This window comes from Monodon monoceros, unplaced genomic scaffold (genome assembly GCF_005190385.1).
Source record: "Monodon monoceros isolate NGI ecotype Baffin Bay Population unplaced genomic scaffold, NGI_Narwhal_1 Super_Scaffold_13, whole genome shotgun sequence".
Lineage (NCBI taxonomy): Eukaryota > Metazoa > Chordata > Mammalia > Artiodactyla > Monodontidae > Monodon > Monodon monoceros.
In genome coordinates this window covers 81,630,619-81,646,819 of record NW_021703769.1, presented here as the reverse complement: position 1 = coordinate 81,646,819, position 16,201 = coordinate 81,630,619, and the positions used below count along the sequence as shown (strand labels likewise).

Sequence of the window (16,201 nt, the reverse complement as noted above, 5' to 3'; positions counted from 1 at the left end):
GCAGTGGAAGTGCAGAGTCTTAACCACTGGACCGCCAGAGAAGTTCCTCTTTTATTTCTTTTTCTTTTTTTTTTTTGTGGCCTCTCCCGTTGTGGAGCACAGGCTCCGGATGCGCAGGCTCAGCGGCCATGGCTCACGGGCCCAGCCGCTCCGCGGCATGTGGGATCTTCCCGGACCGGAGCACGAACCCGTGTCCCCTGCATCGGCAGGTGGACTCTCAACCACTGCGCCACCAGGGAAGCCCCCCTCTTTTATTTCTTGAATGGATGGATCAGTGTTTTTACATGGGCGTATTAATTTTGTAGATAACACCTTGAATCTTTTTTCAGTTATGAATACATTGCTGTATTAATGTATGGTTTCCATAGCTTAAAAGTTTGTTTGTGGTAAAATGTACATTAAACTTACCATTTTTAAGTGTTAGTTTCAGTGGCATTAAGTACATTTACATTGTTGAACAACCATCACCATCGTCATCTCCAGAACTTTTTCATCATGCCACACTGAAACCCTGTTCCCATTAAGCACTAAATTCCCATTCCCTCTTCCATAATTATTTAAAATATTGCACAGTGCTCTAATTTACCATTCAGAACTATGCCATAATTATTAGATACTTTTGGGGTGTTTTCATTTTTTGTCTTTATCAATGATGCTACAGTGGCAGTAGTCATTCATCCGTTCGTTCAGATTATCCAGGAAATGTGTGCTTATTATAGAACAGATTTTTGTAGTTGAGGTCAAAAGGCACAGGTTTCAGTATCCTGATTTTTCCCATTAACATAACATGTTCATTTTCCTGTGTTATAAAAACTCTTAAAAATGCCATTTATGGGAATTCCCTGGTGGTCCAGTGGTTAGGACTCTGCACGTTCACTGCTGAGGGCCTGGGTCCAGTCCCTGCTCGGGGAACTAAGATACCACAAGCCACGCAGCTGGCCCAAAACAAAAGAAAACAAAACAACCCCACGCCATTTATTATGTCATTAAATGTCATTAAAATGACTGTCCCTCTGGCCTCTGCCAGTTCTGGCCTTTGTAGTGTTTCTTTATCCTGATGAGAATCTTCCTTCACCACTGTGGTGCTTCTACAAGGCACCAGTGTGTGTGCCGTTCAAAGATACCTGGTGCTTGGCCACACGGGATAAACCCCTCCCGGGCTGTTGAGGATGCGATCACAGCTCCTGCTAACCCTGGGTGTCCTCAGGTATGCAGTCACCTGGTAGCTCAAGCCTGACCAGGCAGCCTTGCCCTTCCCACTAATGAGAGGCAAACACCCCTTTACTTCTGGAGGAGCCCCCTTCCTCGCTGCCAGCTACCTGCTTTGTAAACTTTGCATATTTTCCTTAGACTCAGATTCTTGCGATTGAAAGTCATCATCAGTTGGATCTCCTTTAAACGGTGAAGGAGGCAGACCCAGTGGAACAACCCAGTAGCCCCACGACCCACAGGGGTCCGACCTGCGTTGGTCACGTGTTTAGATCGCAATTTCCTAAAGAGAAAACTTGAAAACAAACATTTCACGAAACACTTGCCCTTCCCGTGTAGATGAAGCGCGATCCCTTCTGTTCTATCAATACTCTGTTAAACAAAACAAAACTCTGCTGCTTGCGACCACGATTGATTCCATAATCCAAACGAGAGCCCCAGCCTGCAGTTGGAAGCTCTCTGGCTGCCCCCAGTTTCCCTGAGCGCCAGCCCTGCCTGATGTGTGGCTAGGTTCACCTGGATGGATGATATAACGGACCTTCTCGCTAGTGAAGTTAAGGCAGTGGTTCTTAAAGCGTGTTCCCAGGGACCAGCAGCAGCACCTGGGAATTTGTGCAGAGTACAAATTCTTGGGCCCCAGCCCAGAGCTGGTGATGAATCAGAATCTCCAGCGTGCAGGGCGGGCCCAGTAACCTGTGCTTTCACCTCCCCCTACCCCGGTGGCTGTGATGCACAGTCGAGTCTAGAACCACTGCGTCAGGGCACTGTTTACATAGATTCTCGGTTCTCTCCAGTCATCAACCCCTGAGCTCACCACCTCCTCTAAAGAAGTGATTCCGAGGAAGGACTGGGTGTAATGTTATACGCGTTTTCTCTGATTGCATTGCGACATTCAGGTGTGTGAAGTTTTTAACAACTAGTTCCTATACATTAACAATAGATACTCTAAATGAACGATATGAACAACTGTACATTGTGTATACTTGTGTTTGTGTCAATACACACACACGCTCACACGTTCTGATAATTCCCAGTAAGGGAAAACAAAGTGTGACGTTGACAAATGTCATAATTTCTGATATCCAGATAATGGTTTTAATCTAGTCTAAATAATTTTCAAAAGACCCTTAAACTTTGAAATGCAAAGCCCAAAACATATGAGTTCTTTTGAACTCTAGAGTTTTCCAACAGCTTAATTAGGTGAGGAAGGCTGAATTTACAGCTCAGTTTAACAACTGCGCAACACTGCCTAGTGCCAGTTTTAGGGAACTGGGTTTTTTTGGACAGGACCTACTCAGATCCTTTTTAGAACAGGATGGACGCCAGTGTGTTGCCAGCTCCCAGCTGAACGCTGGACAAGCATATTTGTCGAACATGTTTCCATTTTAAAAGCTGAATCCCTGGGTGGCAGTTGTGTAAATCAAGATTGGGCCTAATGCTTTGTTGCTCTGTTTCAAAGGGTATGTTTTCAGAAGGACTCATGCATGGACGGGGGACTTACGTCTGGGCTGATGGATTGAAATATGAGGTAAAGCGTATAGTATGTTATAGTTCTAAGTGAATTATGTGATTTAATGGTCAGGTTCCCACAATTAAACATACTAGTTTCATAAAAGTAACTCAGCACATGGGTTAAAAAAAAATCCATAGAACCAAAGAACAGAGGTGACAAGTTAGTTGTTACCGCAGGGGACCCTCTGTAAACTGTGTCCAGTTTCGTTTGTATATTCTAGAGGTATTCTTCAGCCTCTCCCATATTTTTGCAAACACAAATAGTTTATTTTTTTTTAAAGATTTAATTTTATTTATTTTTGGCTGCGTTGGGTCTTCGTTGCTGCGCGTGGGCTTTCTCTAGTTGCGGCGAGCGGAGGCTACTCTTCGTTGCGGTATGCGGGCTTCTCATTGCAGTGGCTTCTCTTGTTGTGGAGCGTGGGCTCTAGGCATGCAGGCTTCAGTAGTTGCGGCATGTGGGCTCAGTAGTTGTAGCTCGCGGGCTCTAGAGCGCAGGCTCAGTAGCTGTGGTGCACGGGCTTAGTTGCTCCACGGCATGTGGGATCTTCCTGGACCAGGGCTCAAACCCATGTTCTTTGCACTGGCAGGCGGGTTCTTAACTCCTGTGCCACCAGGGGAGCCCTATAAATAGTTTGTTATACACTCTCTTCTGTACCTTTTTTCTCTAGAGACCAAACCATACCCACTCACTCAGATCTAGCTATCTCTACTGGCTGCTTGTGCTGCGTTTGGGCCTCACTTAACGGTCTTGCCGGGTTAGGGAATGTGTATTTTTAGACCGGTGCCTCTACAGTGCGTGTGGGCCTGAAACGCTGCCCTGAAAATCACAGTTGCAGAGCTGCTAATGCGATGGTGTTCATAAGTCGTAATGAAAGTATTTAAAGCAGAGGATATAAGGCTCACATGCAAACAACATCAGGTTAGGGAAAGAGGCACGTTTGGGCCAGGTGGGCAGCTAAGTGGACTGGGCAGTGGGAGATGAGGCTGGGGAAGAGCGAGGGGAGGGTCCACCTTCATTGTCACGGAGGGGAGAGAACAGCCGAGGTCCAGGGCGGCCAGAGGATTGTGTCCCAACTGCCGTTTCAGGCCAGTCTTTCCTGGGAAACTCCCCGCTGCCCCCAAGCCCCGCCTCCTGGCCTGGACCTCTGGTTCATCAGCTCTGGAAGGTCAGGTGGGGCTCATTCTTGCAGACACAGAGCCACCCCCTTCACAGACACACAAACACCCAGTCAGGGGAGGGTTTATGGGCAGGATTCAGGCTCTCACAGAAGCATCCTCTGGGAGGTTGGCTGGCCTCTTGGGACCTCTACTGGGACCTCGCCTCCAGGAGTTCACGTTCCTGGAAAAGAACCCGATGCCTCTGGGCTGAGGTGTGGGGGCCACCGCATGCTGGCCGCTCATCCTGGGGCAGGACGCTGGCTGGTGTGTCTGCAGTATATTAGGGTTTCCACCAGTGATCCCTGAGCCTGGCCAATCATCATCTCCTGGGGGTGACACTGGACCCCAGTGGATTAGCCGCCTCCGAGGCGGGTTGCAGAATCCAGAATTCTCAAGGCCAGGCTTGGAAGCCACCGCTGTACCACGTCACCTGCTGGCTTCTTCGAGCTTAGTCTGCACACAGCTTTCCCGATAGCTCATTCCGCCTGGGCTTCTGTCCGGTGGAGGGACCAGGTGTGGGAGGATGGGATGTGTAGAGACGGGAGGAGGGGGGTGGGAGCTGGGGGGGTATTCAGCCGCTTCCAAGGGAGGAGAGACCGGCGTGGTGTCCGCGTCTCCAGCAGCCCACAAGACGAGGGGTCTCTCCACTGCCTTCTTTCTGCCACGCTGATGACCATTTTGCCCTAGGGGGACTTTGTGAAAAACATCCCCATGAACCATGGCGTCTACACATGGCCGGATGGCAGCACCTACGAAGGAGAAGTGGTCAACGGCATAAGACACGGATTCGGCATGTTCAAGTCCAGCACGCAGCCCGTGTCCTACATCGGCCACTGGTGCCACGGCAAGAGACACGGCAAGGTGGGTGAGGCAGCCGCGCGACCCCCGGCTATGAATGGGATGTGCAAACGCAGAGAGCAGGAGGTGGGGGGGCTGTGAAGGGTATATTCACTTTTTTTTTTATGATGTGAAATTCACATCACGTGAAATTAACCATTTTACAGTGAACAATTCAGTGGCATTTAGTACATTCAGAGTATGGTGCCACCAGCACCTCTTTCTAGTCCCCAGACATTCTCATCATCCCCAAATAAAACCCCATACCCATTAGGCAGTTACTCCCCACCTCCCCAGCCCTGGGCAACCACCCAGGCTTTCTCACTCTATGGGTTTACCTATTGTGAATATTTTGTATAAATGGAATCAGACAATATGTGACCTTTTGTGTCTGGCTTCTTTCACTGAGTATCATGTTTTTGAGGTTCATCCGTGTTGTAGGTAGTTCATTCCTTTTCTACAGCTGGGTAATATTCCACTGTATGGATGGACCACATTTTGTTTATCCATCCATCCAGTGATGGACATGTGGGCTGTTTCCATCTTTTGGCTACTGTGAATAGTGCTGCTATGACTGTGAGGGCAAAAGCTTATTTGAGTACTTGTTTTTAGTTCTTTTGGGTATATACCTAGGGGTGGAATTGCTGGGTCCTACGGTAACTTGATGTTTAGCATTTTGAAGGGCCACCAAACTGTTTTCCGTGGTGGCTAAACCAGTTTACACTCTCACCAGCAATGTAGGTTATAGGTACTTTGAAGCGAGGTTGCTGTTTTTGGTACTATTGTCTCACTTTTATATAGGATGATAAAATACTGTAGCACTGTTTTTAGAAAATGTCAAAAGAAAAAGAAAGTCTATCTTCATAATTATCACCTTACTCAGATTTAGACTGTTCCCTTGTGTTCTGCATTCTGTTTTTTTTGTTTTTTAGCTCAAAGCAGGTCAGTTCAGATATTTGGGGGAGTTGGGGATGGTGACTTCTAGATGGAGGCACCAGGATGGCTGCAAGAAGGAACAAGTTAGCGTGAGAATGAGGAAGAAGATGGAAAAATCACACACACACAGAAATAAACCAGTGAATAAACAAGCAATTTCAGGCCATTTAGCGTAGATCCAAATGCTTTGCACAGTGGCTACTCCCACTCCCTTAAAGGAATCATCAAAGAGAAATTATGCTGTGTTCACTTATGCTCGGAGGCCGTAAAGTAAGATGTCAAAATGGATAAAACAAACTGGTTTTGGTAAATAAAAGAGAGTGAGCTTCAGTTATAAGGAAGGTACTACTCTTCACTTTAGGAGACAACAAAGTAGGATTTCTTTAGGTACTTATTTGACAAATAATTACTGAATATACTGAGGGTAATGGATGTAGTCGTTTCATCCCGTATGTGACACTTTGCTATTCAGGGGTAACTGATTTGTGATCTCATTCTCACTTGGTGGGCACTTTACAGTATTCTTAATCACAAACCAGAAGCATAACACGGGTTATATGTCTTACCTAAGGATGACATTTTCTGCATCATTTAGACTCCTTAAAATCATACATTTTAATCTTTACCTTTAAAAAAGCATTTGTTTTACAAGGCTTGATGATTTTATTCAAAAAATGATATTCTTTGTTCTAGGGCTCCATTTATTACAATCAAGAGGGCACCTCTTGGTACGAGGGAGACTGGGTGAACAACGTCAGAAAGGGCTGGGGGATAAGGTGGTAGGTATCCACGGCGCCCCCCCCCCCATGTTTGGGGTGTTGGCGAAAAGCGTTCTTGGGCCCAAGTAACTTTCACATAGGCTATTTAAAGATAAGGTGCAGAACTTACAGAGAACACGTTTTCTACATAAGCAGGGTAGAATATTTAAATTAACCCCAATATAATCTCAACAGGGATGAAGTATTCTTCGGAAAATTTAGAAACACACCACATTAAATATGATGGCTAATCATACTGTTTCACTTTATTATACATAGAAACTGCCTCCCTTTGTTTTCTGTATTAATCATGGGTCTCCATTGTGAGTTTCATATTTTCTGAGGGACACTGACATATCGACTTGAGTTTAGATCGAGCTGATGGAGCCAAATATTTTAAGGATTGAAATACTTGGGGGCAAAATATTAACCAATCATAATACTATAGGGAGTTACTTAAAAAGATTAAAAACACTAATCTTACCCACTGTCACCTTATTAAGTAATCAGAAGTTTTTACAAAGTGGTTTATTCTGTCCACCACCCCCCCCCCCCCCCCCCCCCCAGATGATTGTTTTTATGGAACACATGCCTATTCATTGAATTTAAATACAGGGAAGATTGTATGGGCACAAGGATTGGATTTCTTCAGAGGTATTTAGGGAGAAAGTTTAAGAAAGTCTTAAAGGTAAATGTTGTACATGAGATAACTGATTGTTTTTAATTTTTGTTTGTCCTAGTTACAAATCTGGAAATATATATGAAGGTCAGTGGGAGAACAATGTGCGGCATGGGGAAGGCAGGATGAGGTGGCTGACAACTAACGAAGAGTACACGGGTCAGTGGGAGCAGGGGGCCCAGGTACTGTGCTAGCTGGTTTGAGCGGAATACACCCAGAGGTGGGGGCTCTGCTGATCCTCAGCCCAGGAATTATTTGGTGTAGGGTATTGCACAGTAATCTGAAATTCAAGCTGTGTTAAATTTAGAAACTCACAAACTCACATTATGATTACTTGTCTAAATCAGCCTTTTTATTATTTTTATTTTTATTTTATTTTTTTTGGTACACGGGCCTCTCACTGTTGTGGCCTCTCCCGCCGCGGAGCACAGGCTCCGGACGCACAGGCTCAGCGGCCATGGCTCACGGGCCCAGCCGCTCCGCGGCATGTGGGATCTTCCCGGACCGGGGCATGAACCCGTGTCCCCTGCATCGGCAGGTGGACTCTCAACCACTGCGCCACCAGGGAAGCCCTAAATCAGCCTTTTTAAAAAATATATATTTTGTTGACATATACTTGATTTACACTGTTGTGTTAATTTCTGCTCTACAGCAAAGTGATGCAGTTATACATGTATATATGTTCTTTTTCATATTCTTTTCCATATGGTTTCTCACAGGATATTGAATATAGTTCCCCGTGCCTTACAGTAGGATCTGGTTGTTTATCCATTCTGTATATAATAGTTCGCATCTGCTCATCCCAAACTCCCCATCCATCCCTCTCCGCCCTCCCCTCCCCCTTGGCAACCGTAAGTCTGTTCTCTATGTCTGTGAGTCTGTTTTTGTTTTGTAGATACGTTCACTTGTGTCGTATTTTAGATTCCACATACAAGTGATATCATAGGGTGTCTTTCTCTTTCTGACTTACTTCACTTAGTATGATAATCTCCAGATCTATCCATGTTGCTGCAAATGGCATTATTTCATTCATTTTTATGGCTAAATTGACCTTTTTTTTTTTTTAAGTGCTGTTTTATTAGTATTTAGTTTTCTCTAGAGGTCTCACACACAAGCGAGGTTCTTCCATTGGCAAATTTATAAGTCACATGACTCTTGGGAGGACTGAGACTATTATTTACATTTTATTTATTTATTTTTTTGGACTTATTTGGCTGGACAAGATTTTACTGGGTACAAGGTGATCATTTTTGATAAAGAATTATAGTAGAGATCTTAAATGAAGATAACAAGGCGGCTCAAATTTGAAGTTTGGTCAAAAGACCAAAGCAGATCCAGACTTGCCAGCTGCCTTGGAATCTGGGATTATTACCTGTTCCCATTTCTCTGCAGTGCTTCAAGATGCTACTTGTGACAGGGCTTAAGAAGCAACTGTCCCCTAAATAACGGTGCCTGCCTCAGAGGGTTCTTATGGAGACTGAATAAATACGAAATAGTGCCCGGCATATAATAAGCTATTATTGAAGGCCCCGGGAATCCCATACCACCGCTCATAGTTCTGGCTTGTCTGAATACTGGAGGGGTAGGTAGGCTGGGGTAGCTGTGTCTGGAAGGTGTCTAGAAGGGCACCACATGATATACAGAAGGATTCTCAGTCCTGAATCTGCCCTAGCCTCAAGAGCCCAGGAGGAATCCACCTTTGCCCCACTGACAACCCTCCCTCAGGACATGATATGAGGATAAGAACTACCCTTAAATCAAGGATAGAGACCCAGGGAAGCCAAGAGGTGCTCAGCACCGTGCTTTTGACACAGACAGCCTCCCCTATGAACACCAGCGCTGTGTTTGTCTCCCCCTCCCCCTTTTAGTTCCAAAGGCACTGAAGCCTCTTAACTCTGATCTTTTTACAGAACCAGTACCAGGCATTTCTCAGAAGAGGCCAAGCTTCAGGTTTTCATACAGCCCTCCCAGTACTGTAAAAGTAAATGCCAGTAATCTCACTGGGCTCTTAACTTGCAACCCAGCCTATAGCGTAAATTGCAGTGCCTTGGCCAGTACTGTAGTAGGCCTTGCTCTTCTCCAGATACGGTGAAATGAAACACCTTGCTTCAAGGTCCATTCCCTGTATCTACTTGCATTTCCCCTCAATATAATTTCCTGATTCTGAGGCACTCTCACACCTCATTTTCCCCTAAAGAGGGAAAGCAAAAAGTAAATTCCTCTTACACTCAAAGGCTAATGTCCACCTAAAATGAAGAATCAAAAAGGTCTCAGCTCAAGTTTAATAAAGCTACAAAAGACCAAAAGTGATATCCTACTACTATACACATCAGTTTGCCTGCCCCATAATATAGCTCAGGCCGTTCCCTCCAGAGGAAGAAAGGCTGGCCTCCCCAAGCCCTGCAGGAAGGGCCTGTCCTGTCCCACACCACATCTGGGCTGAGTGTAAAGTCTTGTGTTTTAAGCATGACAGTAGTACAAAAGAGGTTTTGTTCTCATGGCCACCTACTGCAGCCTGGCCCTAAAATGGCCCGGCGCTCACTTCTGCTTAGAGAAATATTCTTTGCTCTTCTGCACATCAGGCTCGATGGTATCACTGCCAGGCTTCCAGCCAGCTGTGCACACTTCCCCATGTTTATCAGTAAACTGGAAGACCTGAACTAGTCTCAGTGTCTCCTCCACAGAACGGCCAACAGGAAGGTCGTTTATGGTGATCTGTCGAAGGATACCTTTATCATCAATAATAAAAAGACCCCTGAATGAGATGCCTTCATTGGCCTTTAAGACCCCATAGTCCTGAGCAATGGTGCGCTTGGGGTCTGATATCAAGGGAATGTTCCTGGGTCCCAGTCCTCCTTGTTTCTTGGGTGTGATGATCCATGACAGGAGACAGAAGTGAGAATCCACAGAAGCACCAGTCACTTGGCATTTGAGTTTCTTAAAACTCTTCTGCCCTATCACTGAAAGCAGTGATCTCCGTGGGGCACACAAAGGTGAAGTCAAGAGGGTAAAAGAAGAACACACGAAGTGGGGGGCATGGGGCCCAATTTTGGCATTTCCTGAAGACATATTGCAATCAGCACTTCTCACAAACCACAAAGGACAGTCAGGAAGCACACACACTATTTACATTTTACAAGCTATGTATTGGGCTTCCCTGGTGGCGCAGTGGTTAGGAATCCACCTGCTAATGCAGGGGACACAGGTTCGAGCCCTGGTCCAGGAAGATCCCACATGCCGCGGAGCAACTAAACCCGTGTGCCACAACTACAGAGCCTGCGAGCCACAACTACTGAAGCCCGCGTGCCTAGAGCTGTGCTCTGCAACAAGAGAAGCCACCGCAATGAGAAGCCTGCGCACCACAAGGAAGAGTAGCCCCTGCTCACCGCAACTAGAGAAAGCCTGCGCACAGCAATGAAGACTCAGCACAGCCAAAAATAAATAAATAAATAAATAAATAAATAGCTATGTATTTCCTGCACAGGAAAGGAACGCTTTCTACGGTTAATTTTATATAGTTTATATAGCTAGGATTTTCTGATGACATCTTATATATTAACTTACTAATCGGGGACCTTGCTAAACTCACATAATAGTTCTAGTCGCTTTTTTGTAGACTCTTTAGGACTTTTTAATCTAGATAACCATGCCTGCAAATACAGTCAACTTCATGTTTCTTTCTAATCTGTATGCCATTTTTTTCCCTTGCTTTATTGCACTGGCTAAGACCTCCAGGATATTTTGTGATATTGACTAGGAGTGGAGGGAGTGGACATCCTCACATTGTTCCTGATCTTAGTGTGAAAGAATTCAGTCTCTCATCAAGCATGATGTTAGCTGTAGGTTTTTTGTAGCTACCCTTTATCAGGTTGAGGAAGCACTTTTTTTCTTTTAATTAATTAATTTATTTTTTGGCTGTGTTGGGTCTTCGTTTCTGTGAGAGGGCTTTCTCTAGTTGTGGCAAGCGGGGGCCACTCTTCATCCCGGTGCGCAGGCCTCTCACTATCGCGGCGTCTCTTGTTGTGGAGCACAGGCTCCAGACGCGCAGGCTCAGTAGCTGTAGCTCACGGGCCCAGTTGCTCCGTGGCATGTGGGATCTTCCCGGACCAGGGCTCGAACCCATGTCCCCTGCATTGGCAGGCAGATTCTCAACCACTGCGCCACCAGGGAAGCCCCGAGGAAGCACTTTTTAATTAATTTGCTTAACAGTTTTCATCATGAATAGATGTTGAATTTTGTCTAGTGCTTTTTCTGCCTCCAGTCCGATGATCATGTGGTTTTTCTTCTCTGGTCTATTGATTGGTTGAGTTAGATTAATTGATTTTCAAATGTTGAGCCAATCTTGCATTCCTGGGACAAACCCAACTTGGTCATGATGATATTATCCTTTTTATATCTTGCTGGGTTTAATTTCCTGATATTTTGTTGAGAATTTTTGTGTCCATGTTCATGAGGAATATTGATCTATAGTATTATTTCCTTATAACATCTTGTCCGCTTATAGTAATCAGGGTAATGTCAGCTTCATCAAATGAATTGGGAAGTGTTCTCTTCAATTTTTTGGAAGTTTGTAGCATTGGCATTATCTCTTCCTTAGCCATATAGTTGAATATGCCAGTGAAGCCTTCTGGGCCTGGAGTTGTCTGTGGGATGATTAAATTAACTACATATTAACTATAAAATCAATTTCTTTAGTAAATAATGTGCTATTCAGGTTATCTATTCTTAAGCTGTGGAAGTTTGTATTATACTGAAGGAGTTTGCTTGCTTCATAGAAATTGTTAATGTTATTGGCACAAGGTTGTTTATAACATTACCTTATTCTTTTAATATATATAGGATCTATAGTGATGGTCCCTCTTTCTTCTAATATTAGTAATTTGTGCTTTCTCTCTCATCAGTCTTGCTAGAGATGTATCAATTTCATTAAAATGATCAAAGAGCCAGTTTTAGTTTTGTTTTCTTTGATGTTTTTCAAAATAACTGAAATCTATTCTTGTTATTACCTCCCTTCTGCATGCTTTGGGTTTAATTTGCTCTTTTCCTAGAGTTGTATGGATGCTTTATTGATTTGAGACATTTCTTTTTTCCTAATATAAACATTTAATACTAAAATTTTTCCTCTTAGCACTGCTTTATCTGTATCCCACTTATTTTGATATATCATGTTTTTTAAGTTTTGTTCAGTTCAAAATATTTTCTAATTTCCCCATGACTTCCTCTTTGGCCTATAAATTATTTTGAAGTACGTTGTTTAATTTTCAGATATTTGGGTATTTTCTCAGATACGTCTCTGTTGTTTTTTGTGTGTTTAATTCCACTGTGGTCAGAGAACATACTGTCTATAATTGCATTTCTTTTCAGTATGTTGAGGTTTATTTTGGTCTATCTTGGTGAACCGTTATGTGTATTCCTGACTTTGTTGAGTGGAGTTTTCTATAGATGTCAGTTAGATCAAGTTGGTTGATAGTGTTGTTCAGATCTTCTATATCATTACTCATTTTCTGTCAACTTTTTCTATCCATTTCTGAGAGAAGCGTGTTTAAGTATTCAAGTGTAGTTGTGGATTTGTCTGTTTCTCCTTTCAGATCTATCAGTTTTTGCTTCGTATATTTTGACAGTTTGTTGTTATGTGTATACACATTTAGGATTGTTATGTGTTCCTGGTGAGTTGACCCTTTTTATAATTTTATAATGTCATTCTTGAACCCTGGTGATTTTTATTTCTCTGAGCTCTACTTTTTCTGATACGAGTATGGCCACTCCAACTTTGTTTTCTTCTTTTTAATTTTAATGGTGGTAAAATATACATATAACTTACCATCTTAACCATTTTTAAGTGTATATAGTTCAGTGTTAAGTACATTCACACTGTGTTCACCCGTCACCGCCATCCATCCACAGAATTCTTTTCACCTTGCAAAACTGAGACTCTGTACCTATTAAACAATAACTCCCCACTTCCCCCTCCCCCCAGCCCCTGGCACCCACCATTCTACTGTCTGTCTCTGTGAATGTGACTCTTCTAGACACCTCATCTAAGTAAAATCATATAGTATTTGTCCTTTCGTGAATAGCCTATTTCACTTAGCGTACTGTCTTCAAGGTTCATCCATGCTGTAAGCATGTGTCAGAATTTCCTTCCTTTTTAAGGCTGAATCATATTCCGTTGTATGGATGGACCACATTTTGTTTATTCATTCCTCAACAGACACTTGGGTTGCTTCCACCTTTCGGCTGTTGCAAATGTTGCTATGAACATGAGTGTACACATTGTTTGTTCGATTCCCTGCTTTCATTTCTCTTCAGTATATACCCAGAATTTACAGAATGGTATATATATCCAAGCTGTGTAAGCTTGTATAACAATGAATAAAGTCAGATAGGGTTAAAAAAAAAAAAAAGAATGGTGTATGTATAGAAACATTCCATTGTTGAAAAATTGTGTATGTCTTTATATATGTATGTAATATGTTGATTAAGTATGATTGTATGTGCCTGGGAAAAACAGAGATGAATTTCAAACCCAACTAGTAGTTACCTCTGGAATGTGGGATTGAGGAGGGAATATTTTTATCAATCTGTATGTTAAAAATAATTAAAATTTAAAATAATATTAAGCCAGGCACTTTATATACACTGTTTTCAATTATTACATCCAACCTGTGGTAGGTGTTATTTCCCTTTATAGATGAGACCCAGAGGGCAGAACTAATTAGCCTTATGTCAAAGGGCTGGTTTGTAAATAACTGAGCTGAGGCTGAACCCAAGTTTGTGAGACTCCATCACGCATGCTCCTTGCCCCTTCAAATGAGTCCCTGTATTTGATTCATACCTAATTTTTAATGGATTTGGGCAAAAAGAGGAAACATTTTGAGCATTTCTCATGGAAATTTGCTTTCTTTTCAGAATGGTTTTGGCACACACACATGGTTTCTAAAGAGAATCCCCTACTCCCAGTATCCTTTGAGAAATGAATATGTAGGAGAGTTTGTGAATGGATACCGTCATGGCCATGGAAAGTTCTACTATGCCAGTGGAGCCATGTATGAGGGAGAATGGGTTGCCAATAAAAAACATGGCATGGTGAGTACAGACCTGTGAAGATTACAGTTTAAAGATTGTGTAAAAGCATGTCATTCTCTGCCTAGTAAAATGCATTGTCCATTTTGCATAGGATAACTTACCGTTTTGTTAAGATGACTACATAACTTTTAAAATAACTTCTAACATATCAATTTCCTTTGTATTTAGAGGTTATTTAATTAGTCTGGTGTGTGTGTGTATGTTAGGGTGGTTTTGGTTGCAAGTAACAGAAAATCTAGCTTAATCTTCCATAAATGATAAAGAATAATGTGGGTTTCAGTGTTGGTTTGATTCAGCAGCTCCATGACGTCGGGGTTTCTCCTCCATCCATCCATGTCTCCTACCATGTCAGCTTCACAGTTATGCTGCCCTCCCTTATGACTGCAAGATGGCTGCTGTGGTTCCAGGCTTCACGTCTACATACCCCACCAAGTAGAAGGAGAGAAGAAACTCTTTTTGGAGAAGTTTTCCACAAACATCTTTAGCTTCACTGAGCTGAACTGGGGGTCATTTGCCCACCTTTGAGTCAGACCAACCACTGGCCTGGGTGTGATAAATACCAAGAGAGTCCCCATTCTGTGATAGGCACCTCTGCTGTCATCAGCATATTTAATAAGCCACATTCTGTGACCTAGGGGTGCTTAAAGTTGGGGAGAGGTTGTGGGGCAGATACAGTGAGGGGAGAGAAGGGGGATCGGGGAGAGGAGAGAGGATCTACGTGGTGCCAAGAGACTCCAGGAGCCTGACTGTATGTGGACTAAGTGCAGATCTTAACAAGCAAACAGAAGCCTCCAAACCCTTGAAAAAGATATTGATGTACGTTTACCCATGGTTTCCTTTTTCTATAATTTTTTTAAAAATATTTATTTATTTATTTGGCTGCACTGGGTCCTCGTTGTGGCACGCGGGCTCCAGGGCACGCAGGCTCAGTAGTTGGGACACACGGGCTCGCTAGTTGTGGCACGCAGGCTCTGGAGCGCTCGGGCTTAGTTGCCCCACAGCATGTGGGATCTTAGTTCCCCGACCAGGGATCGAACCCACGTCCCCTGCATTGGAAGGGGGATTCTTAACCACTGGACCACCAAGGAAGTCCCTACCAATGGTTTTCTAAAAACAGTTTTCCTAAGCTGCAAAAAGTTACTTTTCTCTCTGCAGGGCCGATTAACTTTTAAGAATGGGTGTGTGTATGATGGCCCATTTTCCAATGACCACATAGCAGAGTTTCCAAATCTTGAAGGTGAACTGATCAGCTACCTGGACACGACTCCAGAATCTGCCCTCAGGAACCAGTATTGCAGATCCTCCATCAGTGCCGGTAGGGAGCGTCCACCTGTCAGCTAAAGGCAAATTAATGTGTAACATTGCATCAAAAATACACCTAATATTTCAGAAAACACAAGTTTCCTGCGAGCAACTGCTTTCTTATAGGTTTTTGAATACTCTTGTGTCACGCTTCTGCAGAAAGTCATTTTGAGATGACACTGAAATATTTTAACGTTGTTTTTCACATTTATCCTGTATATTTGTCCTCATCTGCTAGAAACCATCAGAAAGCTTGATGGCAGTGAAAGTAATTCCATGTTAGGCTCGAGCATCGAGCTGGATCTCAGTTTATTGCTGAAAATGTACCCGGAGAGAGACCAATCAGAAGAAAAGAAGCAGGTAAGAACCTTCTGTATTGTTATAAATTTATATTTTAGGCTAAAACATTAGCAGACTCTCCACAGTCCTGGGAAGATGCAGTTGATGACTGCTGTCATGTATTGAATGTCCTTTATTTAAAAAAAAATTTTTAATTATTATTTTTGGCCATGCTGTGTGGCTTGTGACATCTCAGTTTCCCGACTAGGGATCAAACCCAGGCCCCCGGCAGTGGAAGTGTGGAGTCCTAACCACTGGACCGCCAGGGAATTCCCTGGTTTGCTAATGTTTTGTTGAAGATTTTTGTGTCTGGGTCCATGAGGGATATCGATCTGTAGACAAGAGAATTTTATCGCTGTCATTGAGATAGGATGAAACAGGATAG

At 43.4% G+C, this 16,201-nt stretch overlaps 1 protein-coding gene and 1 pseudogene across 2 annotated transcripts in view; one reads left to right on the top strand and one right to left on the bottom strand.

The window, feature by feature from the left end:
* The window catches only part of RSPH10B (radial spoke head 10 homolog B), a 38,355-nt gene that overhangs the window by 3,676 nt on the left and 18,478 nt on the right, over positions 1–16,201 (top strand). For both annotated transcript variants that reach the window (XM_029221584.1, XM_029221586.1), the window contains exons 3-9: positions 2,669–2,737; positions 4,567–4,740; positions 6,346–6,431; positions 7,151–7,271; positions 13,999–14,175; positions 15,331–15,490; positions 15,716–15,837. In XM_029221584.1, the coding sequence (XP_029077417.1) occupies positions 2,669–2,737; positions 4,567–4,740; positions 6,346–6,431; positions 7,151–7,271; positions 13,999–14,175; positions 15,331–15,490; positions 15,716–15,837 (909 nt within the window). The remainder of the gene's footprint in view (positions 1–2,668; positions 2,738–4,566; positions 4,741–6,345; positions 6,432–7,150; positions 7,272–13,998; positions 14,176–15,330; positions 15,491–15,715; positions 15,838–16,201) is intronic.
* Positions 9,628–10,918, bottom strand: LOC114893877 (annotated as a pseudogene).